Genomic DNA, 19,430 nt, shown 5'->3' on the forward strand with positions numbered 1-19,430 from the left:
ACTCAACACACTCAAGACAACCATCATTAAATATAGCTCAAATTACATTTGTTTCTATTTTAAGACTATTTTACGGTGAACTGGCATTAGTAAAACATTTAAGGAGCATAATTCAAGATGGTGGCTTGATAACAGTTTTATCCACTATATATGTGGCTCTTAGCCATAAATTGTTTGCCCATGAATTTTTACTTTGCCAAGTAACACTATAGCTTTGTAATGGCAAAGCATGTGTAAATATAAATAATTTTGGTGTGTTTTAAATGTATTTTTTTTTGGGAAATGCTCTACGATGAATCTCTATATTCATCCTGTTGCCTTCCCCTCATACCTGAACTTTAATAACATTCACCCTAATGTACTGTTTTTGGGGTTACTTTATTGCAGACTACAACATTTGTATTAAGGCTGCCTGTAAAATGCTAAGATTAATTAATTATGTGTTTTCTGGAGTTGTGAGGGGAACTTCAATTTTGAATTCATTACAATAGATATTTTGGGAGTCGACTCCTCTTCCCTAACAACATTTACTGTGATTTTATTCCTCCCATTTCACTGTGTAGTGATGATGCTCAGTGGGAGAGATTTTGAATCACACTCTGAAAATAACTTTGAAAATTTCCCAGTATCTGCCCCATGTTGCAAGAAATAGGTTTTAATTTTAGAGTTGGAAATAGTCTCAACTCAAGCAATTTTGGACTACAATTTTCTCACACTAATGAAGGAAAGCACTCTTTCTATCCTGTATGACATAATGCAGTGCCATACTCTTTTTTTGCCATGTGTAAAATGATTTCGGAGTGTGATTCCAGAGTTGTTATGTATAGTAGCTGCTTGGTAAACAGTGAGAGCATTGGAAAACAGTAATGTTAAAAATTGACTAGTTTTGAGTTCCTACAACAGTCCCAAAAATAGACAAATAGAGAGAGGCAGTAATAACATGAAAAGGCATCAGCATCTTATGTTCGGGTGACGCTGGCATATGCCATTAACATCGGCACCTTACGTACAGGTAACAGTGGCATATGCCAATGGCATCATTTCTTTTTTTTTTTTTTTTGTCACGTTGACATTTGTTTTGTGAAACTGACATACACTCCACATCATTGTTGAACATCTGCCCGTAGCCTAAGTCTAGCTAGCATGTGAATGTTTAGGCTATAATGAGCACACATATACTACTAGGATGTAAACGGACCAAACAAGTAGTGACATACTACAAACACAGCATACCATATTAGCATACAGTCCACTGTCACTGTGTTTATGGACAATTGAACTACAAGCTTTTCTCATGCTAGTATCCCAATTTATGTCTGTGTCAGGCACAAAAAGCCAAGAACTGAAAAGTCATTTATAGGTGCCAGTATGGCAAGCTGTTTTAACATTAAATAGCTCACCTTGCCACTAGGTATTGGCACCTATAAATGACTTTCAGTTCTCAGCTTTTTGTGCCTGACACAGACATACATTGTGATATTTGCATGGGAAAAGCATGTAGTTCAATCTACACATTTTAGCTGATGCTATTTCTGTTTTGGGGTAGCACAGTGGCACAGCAGGTAGTGTCGCAGTCACACAGCTTCAGGCGTTTAGTTTTTAGACAAAGCGCGCGCTTTATTTGCCGTCAAAACCTTGGCAAATTCTGACCCCTTTGGCTTACCATACAAAACATCCTCGCGCGCAGAATTGTGGCACAAAAATAACGCCATAGGAGCTGTAACCTAGCAAAAGAAAAAAAAGGCGGGAGACACTGAAATCTGGCTGCGCAACAAAACCCTAAGTATGTGCAAACTAATGAGGCACATCCTACACGCAACCGTCAGAATCTGCATTCAGATCTTACAACGCCACACAGTACATTCTAACAGATACACGGTACCCATTTCATATCTTACTTAGGCATATTTATATTAGCTGTGCACCAACACCAACAGCTTATTAATATCAAACGTAGTCAATTTTCGTCACTTCCCAAGGTTTGAACCGGTGTTCTGACGAGTTGTGCTACCTTGTCGAAATGTGCTGCCATACAGTACTTTATATGTATAGTTTAAATAAAACAGTAGGCGAGATAAATGTAGCTAGTGTATCAGAAAATGCTGCCTACAAAATGATATGATGGAGATATACACAGCCCAAACCCCCTTATTAAAGAAATTATAAGATTATTTCGATGAAAATAATTTGCTTTATCTTTTTTACACTTAAGCATATAATAACAATACAATAAGATTGTGTAATGCACCGAAGAAAAAAGATTTAACATGGCAAAGCAAATTAAAACTTCTTGCATGCGCACAGCTGCAAAGTAGCACATTTCAACAAGGTAGAACAATTCGGCAGAACACCTGTTGTTTTAAATGAATTATTTGAATCGATTCGGTCAACTGAATTTAATGTTATCTCTGAACAAATTCTGATATACTCTTTCTTTATTGACAGCACTGTTATATTGCCTAAATATTTGCAAAATTGCTAAATATATTTTCAAAATTATATAGAATGGTATGCATGTCAATTTCCCTTCTGCTCTTTATGTTGTGTAATAAAAAAACTTCCAAACGCTCCAAAGATATTCTGAATACAATGTTTTTTTTACTGTAACTTAAACTGATACTTTTTCTACATACATGTACAGAAATATAAAAAGCTGGATGGACATAATGTATAAGCAGGGACTAACATGGTTTTACCGATTCGTTCGCCGTATTACATCGGACGATTATGAAGAGTCTCTATTGTGTGTGTGCGTGTGTGCGCGACGACTGTGAGCTGTAGGATAAGATGGCCTCTCAGCCGCTGGTACGAGCTGCGCTGCTAGTGGCTTTTTCTGTTTTTCTAACGCTGCTGCTGGGCTTCGGTTTGCCGTTTTCTCTCGGAGTGTTGGCTCGGCTGTGCTCTGTACCCGAGGCGAGCTGCACGGAGGTGGTGGTAATGTTGTACGCGCTCTTCGTGCTCTACATGGTGCTGCCCCGGCTACCTCGCGGCTCCGTCTCGGTGAGTGACCGCATCACGACGCCTCCAAACCGGACACGCTGCGGTGGATCGTCCGCTGACGTCACACACGATGGCGCAAATGTGTGGTTATATCTAAACTAGAGCATTTTGTTAACTACTAAAAAAACAGCATTCTTTCATCATACGCACTGACAAAGTAATAGACTGTGCAAGTGAAAATGCTGGATAGTATAACGTTACAGTACAAAGTTTGGTCAACCCTTAAATAACGTTGTTAATTGTTTATCCTCTCCAAGCAACAAACTTGTTACATGTGGTATTTCCTTAACGACTGTAAGTATAAAGTTTCTGTTTATTTTATACGTTTAACATATCGTCAACAGAAAACAACACAAAATGTACCCTAACTCATGACACAGAGTACGTTTTCCCCACAAACTAAGCAAATAAATATTAAACCTATACATTAATAGTGCACACGTGTGTTCTCTGTAGAATATCTCCTTAAATTATATTCAAGTAGAAAATCTGTACGTTTTCCTGTATTATGTTAATTCAGATAAGATGAAATACATTCTTACGACATTAGCCTCATTCTGTGTGATTTTTTTAAGGAAATTAAAAAAAGAATTCCCTTATTTTTTTTATTTAATTATTAATTTATAAATTATCATTCAGATTGATATGATGTATAATGCTTAATTCTGAAGAAAGTTAAATTCAGAAATGTTGAGTGGTGAATATAACCAGATTCTGTTAAGTGTTTTAATGGCTCTAAATGTTCTCTGACATAAACCTGTTACATGAAATGCTTATGGATTTCTGGTGCCTGAGACTATTTATTAATTCTACAATTATGAATATAATTTTATTCAAAACTCCCAATGGAATATTTTTTTGATTCGCCACTGTTTTTCCTATCAGCATATCAAAATATATGAAGGTTCATTGATTGTTTTTGATAGTGAAATAAATGCTGATATTTTTGTTGCTTGTTGTGTTGCACATTGTGACACCTGGTTCCTATCACCTCTACTGTAAAAAGAAAGAAAATGCAACCTAGATAGTTTGTTGACATATCATAACACATTGGCTTTGTTACATCTCAGTGATTGTAGTATGCAGAAATTTAAAGAAATCAATGTAATCCACCTATGTTCGAAACCCATGTATCACAGAGGTATTTTTTGTGGTTTGTGATAGCATTTTTTAAAAATGAATTGTCATTAGATTTGCTACTGTGCTAAAGTGCTACTGAGAAAATTTTAAACACATTGTAATTTAAAATGCTATACAGATTATAATAATTTTGAATAATTTTATAGTAAAAAATATTTTATTTCCATAATAAAGAGTGTTACTTAATGCTTAGGAAAACAACAGTAGCAGCTTTAAGACTTGGAACAAAAGTTGGATTATTGACCCAAAACTTCTGACCATATGGCTCAGTTGCTCAGATATAATAGGCAATTCACTGTAGACACAAATATGAGATGAAGAATTAGTCTTTGAATGTGTAAACTTGGGGGGGAGGGGGGAGGGGGGCATAATTTATCAGCTGTGGCAGGCACCCTCAACCCTGCCTGCAACCAGTGTAGTGCAAAATTTATTAAAATGCGAAAAAGAATACATACACTACACAATAAATTTCACACACTAGGAAAACCCTGCCAGAGTATATTGCCATAATATTCTGTGATAATCAGGTGAGAAGCGGTCAATTTTCCACTTCCTGTATTCCTCACTCCAAAATTAAAGCCCTCTGCTTTTGTAATTGTGGTTTCATGTAATTATTTAAATTATGATGGAGTGTCGCTAATAATTAAACATATCACATAGTGGAAACACTTATACTTAAACACTGTGGCACACCTAGCCAAATCCTTATGGCCTTGTTTATAACCTTTTCCATCCTTTCTACTTCTGTGATTGAAATATCATAAACTGTCAATGGCTACCTAATACAAGGCTTAACGTCTTATTAAATTACAATTAATTGTGCCAGGTCTACGTTTATTATGTAGCTGGATATTTTTGTGCCTATTATTTGTTTGATTTTCTTGCTAGAAAATGAATGATTTGGTTATTACATGCTAAAAGGACGGTAATACGGGTATGAATTTTGTTTAGAGTAACGCTGCTCATTGTATTTCCTCTGCAGGTGGGCGGAAAGGCGGTGTTTGTAACTGGATGTGACAGTGGTTTTGGAAATGCCCTGGCCAAACACTTCCACAAGCTTGGATTCACTGTGTTTGCTGGGTGCCTTCTTAAGGTAAAGTTATTTACTTCACCAGTGCTGGCATCACAGAGCCATGGTTGGTTGATTGATATATTCCAAACACAGGTTTTAGTTTAGAGAGGAAGTGAGGAATTTGTGTTTTAACAGACACTTGCAAAATCATTGAGAAATGTTTTCTGAGCCAGTTAACATTACCTAAGCCTTACATTTTCACAAGCTTAGGCCAGCATTGACTTGTGATCGATAATTCAGGTATTGTATGTACCAATATTATGTATATAGAGATTTACACCATTTTCTCTCGAATTTTAGTAATTGTTGGGATGGCATAGTTTTTGGCAGATGGAAATATATCCAGTGCGACTCACAATTTTAATAATGCAATAGATTGTGCGAATGTAATTTTAGGGGTTTTGCCCAAGGATTCTTACCTTTATAGTGTGGCATCCATACCAGACCTGCAAAAAACAAGACAGGTGAAGCCAGCCACCAGTATTTTTGAACAAATTTACTGGACAGCTCATTGTTGAAGGAGAACAAGGACACCTGCTTGGAGATATATATATATAATCACCTTCATTGCATTCTCCTAGTTGGGCGCAACAGGTAGTTTTTTGTTAAAAATAAACTTTTATGGAAATGAGAAGTACTCATTCTATTTTCAGATTGTTTGTCATTAATGTGTTAAACATCCACTTTCATGAAGAGCTAGAAGGTCAAAGTCTTGCATGATGTCTGTATGTGTCGGCAGGATAAGGATGGCAAGGGTGCGCTGGAGCTGAACAACATGCATTCAGACAGAATGAAGGTGCTCCAGCTGGACGTTTGTGATGAAGATCAGGTTTCCCAGGCCGTGGAGTTTGTTAAGGCTAACCTTGATGACCCAGAGAAAGGTGAGCCTGATCAGCACATGTCCAGTTTTTCTTTTACCTTTCATTTTTTATTCATTGTCTGTAACCACATATCCAGTTCAGGGTTGTGGTGGGTCCGGACCCTACCCAGAATCTCTGGGCGCAGGGTGGGAACACACACTTCACAAGTCAACACACACTCACAGCTAGGGACCCTTTTCCACCTACCATTTTGTGTTCTTGGACCGTGGAAGGAAAACCGAAGCAGCCGGAGGAAACCCACGCATACATGGGGAGAACACAACAAACCTCTCACATACAGTCACCCAGAGCGTTACTTGAACCCACAACCTCCAGGTCCCTGGAACTGTGTGACTGTGACACTACCTGCTGCGCCACCGTGCCATCCTATTTTTTTTTTAGTTTTAGTTTTTTACCTGTTTCATCAAATACTTTTTGTTGGGGACATAAACATTTTTATGTGTCCATCTGTCTACACTTATCAAGATCAGAAACCAATCGTGTCACATGTAAGCGATAGTCTCTGAACACAACCAGAGTATTACCTCTCTTGAGTCCAACTCTAACTTGTTAGGCGAGCATATGCTAGCCCTTGAGGCAACTTGTGTTATCATACTACAGGACATCAACCACAGGACGCTGTCAACTTAATTCATCAACCTTGAACCCTTAAGCCATCCTATTAACACCAGAATTGCCAGCTTACCAGAATCAATAGATGGCCTTTGTTCTGGGAACGTTTCCTCTAATCTTTCTAATATTCTTCTATCTTGTGCCTTCTCTTAGTTACATCATATGCAGATGCTGGTCATAAAATTAGAATATCATGAAAAAGTTGATTTATTTCAGTAATTCCATTCAAAAAGTGAAACTTGTATATGATACTCATTCATTACACACAGACTGATATATTTCAAGTGTTCATTCATTCATTACCTGTAACTCTTATCCAGTTCAGGGTTGAGGTGGATCTAGAACCTACCTGGAATCATTTGGCGCAAGGCGGGAATGCACCTTGGAGGGGGCGCAAGGTCCGTACTCACATCTACGGACACTTTTGATTTGCCAATCCACCTACCAACGTGTGTTCTTAGAACATGGGAGGAAACTGGAGCACCTAGAGGACACCCACGTGGACACGGGGAGGACACACCAAACTCCTCACAGACAGTCACCCGGAGCGGGAATCGAACCCGCAACCTCCAGGCCTCTGGAGCTGTGTGACTGTGACATGAAAACCCCAAATTCAGTATCCCAGAAAATTAGAATATTGTGAAAAGGTTTAATATCGAAGATACCTGGTGCCACACCCTAATCAGCTAATTAACTCACGCCTTTAATTACCGGAGTAATTAAAAACACCTGAAAAGGCCTTTAAATGGTCTCTCAGTCTAGTTCTGTAGGCTACACAATCATGGGGAAGACTGCTGACTTGACAGTTGTCCAAAAGACGACGCTTTACACAAGCAGGGCAAGACACAAAAGGTCATTGCTAAAGAGGCTGGCTGTTCACAAGAGCTTTATGTCCAAGCACATTAATAGAGAGGTGAAGGGAAGAAAAAAATTACAAGCAATAGGAATAACCGCACCCTGGAGAGGATTGTGAAACAAAACCTATTCAAAAATGTGGGGGAGATTGACAAAGACTGGACTGCAACTGGAGTCAGTGCTTCAAAAACCACCACGCACAGACGTATGCAAGACATGGGTTTCAGCTGTGACATTCCTTGTGTCAAGCCACTCTTGAACAGCCAGACAGACAGCCTCAGAAGCGGTTTGCCTGGGCTAAAGACTGAACTGCGGCTGAGTGGTTCAGAGTTATGTTCTCTGATGAAAGTAAATTTTACATTTCCTTTGGAAATCTAGGTCACAGAGTCTGGATGAAGAGAGGAGAGGCACAGAATCCACTTAGCTTGAGGTCCAGTGTAAAGTTTCCACAGGTTTGGGGTGCACTTCATGCTTCCTGCTGCTGACCAACTTTATGGAGATGCAGATTCATTTTCCAACAGGACTTGGCACCTGCACACAGTGCCAAAGCTACCAGTACCTGGTTTAAGGACCATGGTATCCCTGTTCTTAATTGGCCAGCAAACTCGCCTGACCTTAACCCCATAGCAAATCTATAGGGTATTGTGAAGAGTAAGATGCAATACGCCAGATCCAACAATGCAGAAGAGCTGATTATCAGAGGAACCTGGGCTCTCATAACACCTGAGCAGTGCCACAGACTGATCAACTCTGTGTGTAATGAATGAGTATAATAAACAAGTTTCACTTTTTGAATGGAACTACTGAAAAAAATGAACTTTTTCATGATATTCTAATTTTATGACCAGCACCTGTATGCTAGGGAAGGGTGAGTCTGAGCTTTAGGGTGCTGAGCAGCCACTGATAACACATTGGCTATCAATGGCACAACATCCAGCTTCTCTCACAAGAGTTAGTATTTGGTTTACAAAATGAATACAATATCCATCCATCCATCCATTATCTGTAACAGCTTATCCAATTTAGGGTCGCGGGGGGTCCAGAGCCTACCTGGAATCATCGGGCGCAAGGCGGGAATACACCCTGGAGGGGACGCCAGTCCTTCACAGGGCAACACAGACACACACATTCAAACCTACGAACACTTTTCGAGTCGCCAATCCACCTGCAACGTGTGTTTTTGGACTGTGGGAGGAAACCGGAGCACCCGGAGGAAACCCATGCGGACACGGGGAGAACACACCAACTCCTCACAGACAGTCACGCGGAGCGGGAATCGAACCCACAACCTCCAGGCCCCTGGAGCTGTGTGACTGCGACACTACCTGCTGTGCCACCGTGCCACCTGAATACAATATTTATAAAAAAAGATAATAGCATAAAAAGAAGACAACAATAATGATAACAAATATTAAATGAATAGACATGACAGTCAAAACAAATACAAACTGAAAAGGAATAGGCTGAAGCATTGTTTATACAGTGGACAGTGTTTGACTGACATCCTGTAATGTTAGCTTGCTAGTTAATTAATTAATTAATTTAAAGGTAACTAACTCTTATCAATTACAACATAAAAAATGATCTGTGATTCAGTGTAGCAAAAAGGACTACTGCTAATGATAAAGGAAACAGTGTCTGCGTTAATAACAGGCACCACCACACTACAATCAAACTAACTACTAGCATGCTTAGGTAGGGGACATATAATGGATTATACCATTGCAAAAAAAAGTATGTGGTGGGGGGCTGCTATTTTTTTGTTGTTAAAGAATTTATGGTTAAACATAATATTTTTTTTTCAATTGATCAGAGAAAGATATCCATTAAAAAAAAAACAACAACAAAAACAAGTTTTACCTTTATTTAAGAGGTGCACCCCTAAGAAGTGGCTAAACACATCTATGTTCTAGGGCCAGGTACATGCCCTGGCCATTCCTAGCATATGCAAACATAGATAGCTTAAAGTCTTAGAGCACCTGTGGGCTTTAACTTGTTACTAGACAGATTTTTAGTTTATCCTTACATTTCCTTTCTCTATTATGAAAAATATTTTTACTGCTTCATTCTTACATTCGTTTTACTGCTTTAACTCTTGGAAGTCCTGAAAGGCTTAGTTTTATACCCCCCCCCACCCCCATGGCTGTATGAGGATTAATTTTGGGATTGGACTGGATTTATCCAAGAATGTAAGGATTACTTCTGTACTATGGAACATAATTTAGATGAGTCATTTGTTTTTTGGGGCAGCACAGTGCCGCAGCATGTAATGTCTCGGTCATACAGTTCCAGAGATCTGGAGGTTGTGGGTTCAAGTCTCACTTCGTTAACTGTCTGTGAGGACTGTGTGTTCTCTCTGTGTCTGCGTGGGTTTCCTCTGGGTGCTCTGGTTTCCTCCCACAGTCCAAAAACACATGTTGGTAGGTGAATTGGTGACTCAGAAGTGTTCATAGGTGTGAATATGTGAGTGTATCTTCCTGTGAAGGACTGGTGCCCCCTCCAGGGTGTGTTCCTGCCTTGTGCCCAATGATTCTGTGTAGGCCCTAGATCCACCGCGACCCTGAACTGGATAAGCAGTTACAGACAATGAATGAATGAATAATTACACACTTTGATCACTATTACTGTCAGATATCTTTCTAATTAACATTAAATTCTCAGGAGCAGCGTGAGAAGGAGGGACCATGGTGGGTGGGTGATGGTTGAAGTGCTAGGGATGTAGACATATACACCTTTACCGATATTCTGTTTTACAAAAATACAGATGCTGCAGCTGTAATCAGTGTGACCCTACTGAGAGTGATTTTGTTTGATGTCTTTTTCAGGTCTCTGGGCAGTGGTGAATAATGCAGGTGTCTCTACATTTGGTGAGGTGGAATTCACTACAATGGACACGTACAAGCAGATATCAGAGGTCAACCTATGGGGAACTATTCGAGTGATAAAAGCCCTTCTCCCACTGATCCGCAGAGCAAAAGGTGAGCAATAAACAAAAAGGAAATGCCACCAGTTTTTCAAAATCCCAGCAATTATTATTAAAACAAATTAATTCAGATGTTTCTCAGTTGTAATTTTTTTTTCTGAGTGACTTTAATTTTAATCTTGTTACAGTGACTGTATTTTTATGTTACAGATGTAGGCGACTGCAGATATAGCTATATAAATTTATATAGTTAGCTAAACAGACAGTTTTACTGAGCGGAGAATTCAGCCCCATTCTGACAAATACATGTATTACACTGTATTCAACATTATACAATTTAATATAACATCCAACCATGTTACTCAGTTTTATCTATAAATGTAATGATGGTAGAATTATAATAATAAAATACATTTTCATTAAAATATTTCAATAAAATATTTCATAACATACATTCATGGCCGAAAGTTTGGGCACCCCTGAAACATTTACAGAAAATGAAGTATCTCTCTAAGAAAATTGTTGCAATTACACATGTTTTGTTATACACATGAACAACACAAAAAACAGAGGAAATAAAATCCAAAATTTCATGCAAAACTCCAAAAATGAGCCAGACAAAATTATTGGCACTTTTTCAGAATCGTGGGTAAATAACTTTGTTTCAAGCATATGATGCTTGTTTACACTCACCTGTGGCAAGTAACAGGTGACAGGTATGGGCAATATAAAAGTTACACACAAAACTAGACAAAAAGGAGAAGTTGACTCAATCTTTGCATTGTGTGTCTGCATGGAAGCATGGAAACAAAGAGAAGAGGACTGTCTAAGGACTTGAGAACCAAAATTGTAGAAAAATATCAACAAGGCTCAGTGTGCATCAATGTCAGTGCAAACTATCTGTCGACATGTGAATGAAATGAAACGCTATGCCAGGAGACCCAGGAGGACCTATTATGACATGCTAGACTGCAGTTAGCCAAAATGTACATGAGTAAACCAAAAAACATTTGGGAAAACTTCTTGTGGGTCCAAGATAGAGCTTTTCGGTAAAGCACATCATTCTAATGTTTACTGAAAATGGAATGAGGCCTTCAAAGCAAAGAACACTGTACCTACAGTCAAATATGGTGGAGGTTCAAAGATGTTTTGGGGATGTAGTGCTGCCTCTGGCACAGGGTCAATGACCCCAAACATACTTCAAAAAACACCCACAAATGGATGGAAACAAAGCACTTGAGAGTTCTGAAGTGGCCAGCAATGAGTCCGGATCAAAATCCCATTGAGTACCTTTGGAGAGATCGTAAAGTTGATATTGGGAGGAGATACCCTTCAAATATGAAGTGTATAATTGAGAGGTGTAAGAAGCTTGCTGATGGCTATAGGAAGCGACAAATGTCATTGTCGTTATTTTTTTCCAAAGGGTTTGTCTGGCCCATATTTGGAGTTTTGCATTAAATTATATAAATTTTGGCTTTTTCTTTCTTAGTTTGTTTTCTCAGCAATGTGTAACTGCAATAATTTTCTGAGAGAGAAATACTTTAATTTTCTGTAAAAATTTCAGGGGTGCCAACACTTTTGGCCATGACTGTATATAGTGAGGTACTTTATAAGTCTGAATCCTATCTTCATCATTTTGAACAGTTCAAGTTTCTTTAGGACCTGGGTGTTTAGAGACTTTTCTGTTTAGTTTGAAAGGTTGAGTTAAAGTATCAAAAACTTGTTTCCTTTGACCACAGCTGCCACACAAACTGACTGAAAGTGCCTCCTTTCACCGTTTGGTACTTGGCCATGCTTGCTGGGAGTCTGCCTTCTCTCGCCCCTGCTATCTGTCATGCATGTTAACTTGGAGAGCCTATTTTTTGCCACTACTATTTGCCCTTGATTTCCAGCTAGCTGCCTGGACTTGCTGCCACTGACTTTCGTTTTACACCAACTTGGAGTGTCTCCTTTCTCTGGTGCTGTTCTGCCCACTTGTACAGATACTTATAAGCCCTGTGTGGCAGACGTGTGCACCCACTTTGCTGCTGCTCTGCCAAGGTGTTAGCAGAGAAGCCTTCATTCACTGGTCCTACTCTGCCCACAGAGTGCCACACAAACACATTTCAGCTGTTCACCTTATAAGCTCTGTTGTTAGCTGATGGAACTGTATACCCTTCTGTTGTTCTTTACCCCCTGTATTTTTTTTTCAATAATTCTAGGTCTTTTGGTTCTTGAAATATGAATATCCAGTATTAATATTATTATTATTATTAGAAAAGAAATGAGGGATATATTTTTTTTAAAACTTTGAATTTGATGACAGGAAATATTTCGGTAATGCTTTCATTATTTCCTAAGAAAATATTAGAGGTGCAGACTAGAATCTGTTGGGTCACAAGCTGGGTTCTGTAAAATATAAATATTATGATTTTTATGTGATTTCAATTTTGTAGTGAAATAAATATGATGTCAAACCCACAGAGTACTTCAAGGCTGAAGCTTGTTCCTGAGGGATATGTTTTTGTTTCCTTTTTCTATCTTGTCATGTATAATTTAACCTGTCTGTGAGGAGTTGGTGTGTTCTCCCCGTGTCTTTGGGGTTTCCTCCGGGTGCTCTGGTTTCCTCCCACAGTCCAAAAACACACGTTAGTAGGTGGATTGGCGACTCAAAAGTGTCCGTAGGTGTGAGTGAATGTGTGTGTCTGTGTTGCCCTGTGAAGGACTGGCGCTCCCTCCAGGGTGTAATCCCGCCTTGCGCCCAGTGATTCCAGGTAGGCTCTGGACCCACCGCGACCCTGACTTGGATAAGCGGTTACAGATAATGAATGAATGAATGTTAACTTTGGCTCAGTTGGTCTCTGATATTGCCATTGCTTAGTGCTTTTAGCTATTGTCAGTGTTTCACATTGTTGTTAAAGAATATCCTGTGTGACTGTAATGACTTGCATCTTAAACTTGTGGACCATGTCTTACTGACCTAAAATAACCTCACTTGTTTAACCATTTCTGAGTAGGATTGTGTTTCTAGGTTGTGAGTTGGGTAGTACGGCTTAGAAATCTAGACCTGGAGCTCAACTTATTCCATCTTTTTATAATTCATCAGGGTTAATTTAAACACTTTGCCTAAGCTACTGTTCAGTTAAACCTCTTAATGAGAAGGTATTAATATACAAGAAAAAAGAAAACCAGGCAAGACCGCATTTAGCCATATAGCCATTTTCACAGAAGTGTTTCTGGCTTTTCAAAAGGAGCATAAAGTCATGTTCATAATTCATTCATTATCTGTAACCGCTGCAGTTCAGTGTCGCGGTGGGTCCAGAGCGTACCTGGAATCATTGGGCCCAAGGCGGGAATACTTGCAAGGGTGCCAGTCCTGCACACACACTCACTCCCACCTTTTTTTTGTCTGTCCCTGGAGCTTTGTGACTGCGACACTACCTGCTGTGCCACCCCATGTTCATAATATGGCTTGAAATAACAACAGAAGGTGAAATAAAATTCCTACTTGTGCATGTAGGTTTCCACATTAGGTGTCAGTCAGTAGTAAATCAGCCTCTTCTAGGCTGGCCCGTTAGCTCTTCAGTCATACTAAATAGGCTTTCACTCATCCTGTTGATCTGAATAAATGAGTGCAGAATCATAATAAGCACGAAAGATTGTGAGCCCTGTATCTGATGCTTAACAGGTCCAGTTGATCTCTGCTTTGCATACATGTATAGTACTGTGCAAAAGTTTTAGGCGATAATAACATTTAAAAAGCTATTTTTTGTGCAGTAAGTGTTTGTTTGTTTGGACAAATAACCCCAAACAAACAAAAAAATAATATAAAAGTAATATTTTTACAGTACGTAGTGATATTCTGTGCATGAATATGCTGGTTTAACGCTTTCCAAATGATAATGACTATTTTTGACTGCTATTGTCTTTTTTTTTAGGTCGTGTGGTGAATGTAGCCAGCATGTATGGAAGAATGGGGAATGCTCTGCGCTCTCCTTACTGCATTTCCAAATATGGATTGGAAGCTTTCTCTGATTGCCTCAGGTATGAAATGAAGTCCTGGGGGGTCAAGGTGTCGGTTGTGGAGCCGGGGAACTTTATAGTTGCCACTGGAATCCTAACACGTGACATTGTGGCCACCACAGCAGAGAAGCTGTGGAAGGAGGCGCCCCTTGATGTGCGGGAAGATTACGGAAAAGCTCACTTTGAGCAACACATGGCACTCATGCGCTCCTACTGTAACAGCGGGCAGAGAGACGTCACACCAGTGCTGGACGACATCACAGACGCCATCACATCCAAGCGGCCATACACACGCTACAACCCAATGGAGCCTTACTGGTGGATCCGCATGCAGGTCATGACCCATTTCCCAGCTGCGGTCTCTGATTGGCTCTACTTCTGAGTGACCATGCCTCTCCTTTTCCCTTACTATTGATTACAGCTTAAGCTGTTGAAATGTATTCCAATCATTGTTGAGATTTTGGCTTCTGTGCTTTGAAAATTATGCTTAAATATTGCTGATTGCTGTGTTTGAGGTTACACATCATTTGTGTGTTGTTTTAAAATCAAGCAATTTCTAGCTAAAAGCTGTCTCAAAACAGATTTGCACTAACAATCCAGCGGAATGTTGTATTACAGAATCATGCCAACTTCAGACATTACAGTTGTATCGAACAAAAGCCATCATTAGTCTTAATGACCATGTCCACTTGAATGTGGTCTCAGTACTTTTACATTTACAGCATTTAGCAGATACTCTTATCCAGAGTGACTCACAAAAGTGCTTAGTGTTCAGACAGAATGTGAATCCTAGCTAGTACCAATAGGTTAGGGTCCAAAATTCAAATGTCAAAACAAGGGCCAGTGCTGATACCTAGAAAGAACAAAATATAGTAAGTGCAATACAAAATACAATCTATTCAGTGCTCAAACTAAAAAACTAGTCGCTACTCATACCTAGAAAGAAAGTAGTTAAGTATATTATAAGTGCAAAAATATGTTAGGGTAAACTGTTACTCAGTAACAGCTTCTACTAGAGGCTGGAGCATTGCTGTGAGATATTTGATGGTATTTAATCACACAAATATTAGTGAGGTCAGATAATGATATTGAATATTTAGTTCGGGACCACAAACATCATGACTGACTCAATCAACCACAGCCCGAAGATGTTAAGTGAATTTAGGCTCATGTGCAGTTGCTCCAGAGCATCATATTTTATTAAAATTTAAGTTAATTTAATTCATTCATTCATTCATTGTCTGTATCACTGGGCGCAAGGCCTTGACAGGGCGACACATTCACTCACATGTTGGTAGGTGGATTGGCTACTCAAAAGTGTCCAAAGGTGTGTGTGTTTTTGGACTGTGGGAGGAAACAGGAGCTCCTGCATGCGAACACACCAAACTCCTCACAGTCACCTGGAGTGGGACTTGAACCCACAATCTCCAGGTTCCTGGAGTTGTGTGACTGCAACACTACCTGCTGCACTACCACCACCCAATTATAATTCATGCTCTTCTGAAAAGATAATACAATCTGTGTGTGTGTTTGTGAAATCAGATGACTATAAACACAGTGGGTTCACAAAAAAAAACTTGTGTAACTATAGCGTTATTGCAGCTATTTTAGTTTGATTTGTTTCGTCTGATCGATTAAGTGCAAGTTGTGTAAATTTTGGGTAACGTTGACCAAGATGTATGGTGTCTGAGGTTTTCTTCTTTAGTTTTGCACTGGAGTTATGGGCCAATGTAGCTAAAGTTGTAAGAAGCGTGTAATGCACTGATTAGCAATGCTTGTCAACTTGTGAATGTGATTTCTTACATTGTATGGAACAGTATCTGTTAAAATTGACAAAACTATGAATAAATTTTAGGCTTCAGGGTACCTGCTGCTAACATACTTAATTGTTTGACATAATTTGTCAAAATATTAGATGTCAGACCTGTCTCTCCTGAATGACATTTGAAAGGAGAATTTGATTTTTCTGTTTTCTAAGACACAATATTTTTCAGTCCCTTAAGGCTTAGAGTTGTGTGTTCCAAACCATATACATATTCCAGTGTAATAGGTAATTATTTTCGATAATTCCAAGTTTCATGTTTCACATATTTAGTCACTTGTCTTGTAAAAAAGCAAAAATAATTATTAAAAAATTCTTACCATAATTTTATCTGATTAATTTTCAAGTTCCTGCCTTCAGTTTTAATATAGTGCAAGTTGGTTTGTACATAATCTTTACACAGATTTCAGATTATGTGGTTAAACATTCTTCTTGTATCAATGTTCATTGACCTGTTTTGGTGCAGTTCTGCATGGCTTGGTTTAAAAAGGCATGTACAGGTGCTGGTCATAAAATTAGAATATCATGAAAAAGTTGATTTATTTCAGTAATTCCATTTAAAGAGTGAAACTTGTTTATTATACTCATTCATTACACACAGACTGATATATTTCAATTGTGTATTTCTTTTAATTTGATGATTAGAACTGACAACTAATGAAAACCCCAAATTCAATATTTCAGAAAATTAGAATATTACTTAAGACCAATACAAAAAAGGATTTTTAGAAAAGCTGGCCAACTGAAAAGTATGAGCATGTACAGCACTCAATACTTAGTTGGTTTTGCCTGAAATACAGCAGCGTAATGTGGTGTGGCATGGAGTCAATCAGTCTGTGGCACTGCTCAGGTGTTATGAGAGCCCAGGTTGCTCTGATAGTTGCCTTCAGGTCTTCTGCATTGTTGGGTCTGGCCTACTGAATCTTCCTCTTCACAATACACCATACAAAATCTAGCTCACCTTAAGGTCAGGTGAGTTTGCTGGCCAATTAAGAACAGGGATACCATGGTCCTTAAACCAGGTACTGGTAGCTTTGGCACTGTGTGCAGGTGTCAAATAATGTTGGAAAATGAATCTGCATCTCCATAAAGTTGGTCAGCAGCAGGAAGCACGGCTGCGTTGACCTTGGACCTCAGAAAAAACAGTGGACCAACACCAGCAGATGACATGTCACCCCAAACCATCACTGACTATGGAAACTTTACAAGCAATGTGCATTCTGTGGATTTTCTTCTCTTTTCCTCCGGACTCTGGGACCTTGATTTCCACAGGAAATGCAAAATTTACTTTCATCAGAGAACATAACTTTGGACCACTCTGCAGCAGTCCAGTCCTTTTTGTCTTTAGCTCAGTCGAGATGCTGTCTCTTGATCAAGAATGGCTCTGTGACCAGCCAGCCTCTTGCCTTTGTGTCTTGCCTTGCGTGTGTCTTTTGGACAACTGTCAAGTCAGCAGTCTTCCTCATTGTTGTGTAGCATACAGAACTAGACTGAGAGACCATTTAAAGGCCTTTGCAGGTGTATTGAGTTAATTAGCTGATTGTGGCACCAGGTGTCTTCAATATTGAACCTTTTCACAATATTTTAATTTTCTGAGATACTGAATTTGGGGTTTTCATTAGTTGTCAGTTATAATCATCAAATTAAAAAAATAACACTTTAAATATATCAGTCTGTGTGTAATGAATGAGTATAATAAACAAGTTTCACTTTGTGAATGGAATTACTGAAATAAATCAACTTTTTCATGGTATTCTAATTTTATGACCAGCACCTGTAGGTATTTGCAGTTGTATACTGTGGAACAGAGATATATCACAGACCTGTTCAACAATCTATATATTATTTCAGTTAACAATCATAATTCTTTCATATATTTTGATTTAAGTAACAAATGTTTAGTTCTGGTAATTTATCTACATTTTTGTATTTTTTTTTTAATCTTTATGTCATTACTGAAATGAAAATGACCAGTCCTTTGCATTATGTTTCTTTTTCACACTGAACAGACTGATAAAAACGCTTCCAATAAAATCTTATGTTGATTTACACTGCAAGTTAAGGATTCTTCCATGTTTACTATTTAAATAATTATTTTGTTATTTTTAGGTTTAAGTGTTGTTACGTTGGCCACTGGAGGGAGCAGCTGAGTAACCCAAGTATATTTATTCATTCATTAATTTATTTATGTACTCAGTCACTTTCTGTAACTGTTTCATCCTGTACAGTATCACAGGGGGTCTATAGCCTACATGGAGCCACTGTGCACAAGGCAGGAAAACACTCTGGACAGGGAGCCAGTCCATTGCAGGGTGACACAAGTTCAGTGTGAAATTAATGCCACAAAACAGATAATTTCTCCTTTTTGCCAGATAACCTAAGCCAAAAGAAAAATTTCAAATAAATATCTTTGTGTAAGAGCCCCAGCTTCAATACAAACAGTTAAAAACAAGGAGGATGGTGGCAGACCAAATTGGAAGTCTTCCAAAGTGCCTGGAAGGCCTGCCTTATTCAGTAGAAGGGCACTTTCTAAAGCACAATCAGTGTCTCAAAATTACCGGCAGGGATGGAACAACAGATACATGCTATATACAGCAGTGAAGATTCTTTAGACATTTTCAAAAACAAAATATTCAGGCACAAATCTTCAACCATTAGCACCAATTCCAAACTTTCCACCATATTGTGTTGGCTAATATACTGCAGCACAAAACATAGAAAGGCTAGAAGCATTGTTTTTTATTTCATCAGTTAGAACTGGGGGGAAATCTGCTTGTCAAAATCAACCTGTATATTCATTACACTTCACTTAGCCTGGGTCAAATCCTCAAAGCTATTCAATTAGCAGTTAGTGAACTGTCAAATTATAGCCTTATTTATATCTAAGATATTAGAAAAGGCCATGGCTCAGCTGCTCTCTTCGTATCTACATAAATCTCAAATTAAAACTTTTATGTTGATAATATGCAACTGTATATATCAGACAAACCAGATAAACTAAATAAGATCAATATTCATTGTTCATATTCTTTCATTCAGAAATAGAAAAATCTCTCCACTCTGAGTTAATGACTGCCACAGTGTCCAACGTGAATATTTGAATATTGTTTGGTAGGGCTATGC

The 19,430-nt window shown here is 38.6% G+C and overlaps 1 protein-coding gene across 1 annotated transcript; it reads left to right on the forward strand.

Annotated features, from left to right (window-relative positions):
* Positions 1 to 2,755: 2,755 nt before the first annotated feature.
* Positions 2,756 to 18,324, forward strand: bdh1 (3-hydroxybutyrate dehydrogenase, type 1). The gene is made up of 5 exons (XM_066684056.1): positions 2,756 to 3,000; positions 5,123 to 5,233; positions 5,952 to 6,093; positions 10,386 to 10,538; positions 14,401 to 18,324. Exons 1-5 carry the CDS (start codon positions 2,788 to 2,790, stop codon positions 14,865 to 14,867), a joined length of 1,086 nt encoding a protein of 361 aa, XP_066540153.1. The 5' UTR covers positions 2,756 to 2,787; the 3' UTR covers positions 14,868 to 18,324.
* Positions 18,325 to 19,430: the final 1,106 nt, after the last annotated feature.

This window comes from Hoplias malabaricus, chromosome 10 (assembly GCF_029633855.1).
Source record: "Hoplias malabaricus isolate fHopMal1 chromosome 10, fHopMal1.hap1, whole genome shotgun sequence".
Lineage (NCBI taxonomy): Eukaryota > Metazoa > Chordata > Actinopteri > Characiformes > Erythrinidae > Hoplias > Hoplias malabaricus.

Bases quoted from the DNA above. Each gene is read 5' to 3' on its own strand.
- bdh1 (XM_066684056.1), top strand. From the start codon at position 2,788: ATGGCCTCTCAGCCGCTGGTACGAGCTGCGCTGCTAGTGGCTTTTTCT. The intron at 5,234-5,951 runs GTAAAGTTATTT...ATGTGTCGGCAG, and splicing joins TTGCTGGGTGCCTTCTTAAG to GATAAGGATGGCAAGGGTGC. The intron at 10,539-14,400 runs GTGAGCAATAAA...CTTTTTTTTTAG, and splicing joins ACTGATCCGCAGAGCAAAAG to GTCGTGTGGTGAATGTAGCC.